Below are 359 nucleotides of genomic sequence, written 5' to 3' on the forward strand. Positions count from 1 at the left end.
GGTGAGTAATGATTAACAGTCCCTACCAAACACGCGGTGCCGCCGGCCTGAATGGGAAGATCAACTGGCCGGGCCCCCGGCTCCGCTCAGAGCTCAGCTCCTGACCTCCACGCATCCTCGGATGGCTCGCACCAAATCTGATCACGAGTCCCCTGCGGGACCCCAGGTTAGGTTAGGTTAGGGTCCCGAAGTCCCAGAGCAGGTAGCAAGCTGGCACACCTCCACCCAACCCCCGCCCCCGCAATATACTGCAGGCCCACCACCTACCCCCTAGTGCCTCCAGATGTCCACTGCCGCCTGGCAAGGGTGGAATATCGAAAAAGATGCACAGAAGCCTTTTTTTTTTTTCGAAGTCTAAT

At 58.2% G+C, this 359-nt stretch overlaps 1 protein-coding gene across 1 annotated transcript in view; it reads right to left on the reverse strand.

Moving 5' to 3' along the window:
* The window catches only part of ARFGAP2 (ADP-ribosylation factor GTPase activating protein 2), a 10907-nt gene extending 10792 nt beyond the window's left edge, over positions 1-115 (reverse strand). The window contains exon 1 of the mRNA XM_010842454.1: positions 32-115. Within this exon, the coding sequence (XP_010840756.1) occupies positions 32-115 (84 nt within the window). The remainder of the gene's footprint in view (positions 1-31) is intronic.
* Between the last annotated feature and the right edge of the window lie 244 nt (positions 116-359).

This window comes from Bison bison, unplaced genomic scaffold (assembly GCF_000754665.1).
Source record: "Bison bison bison isolate TAMUID 2011002044 unplaced genomic scaffold, Bison_UMD1.0 scf7180017864178, whole genome shotgun sequence".
Taxonomy (NCBI): Eukaryota; Metazoa; Chordata; class Mammalia; order Artiodactyla; family Bovidae; genus Bison; species Bison bison.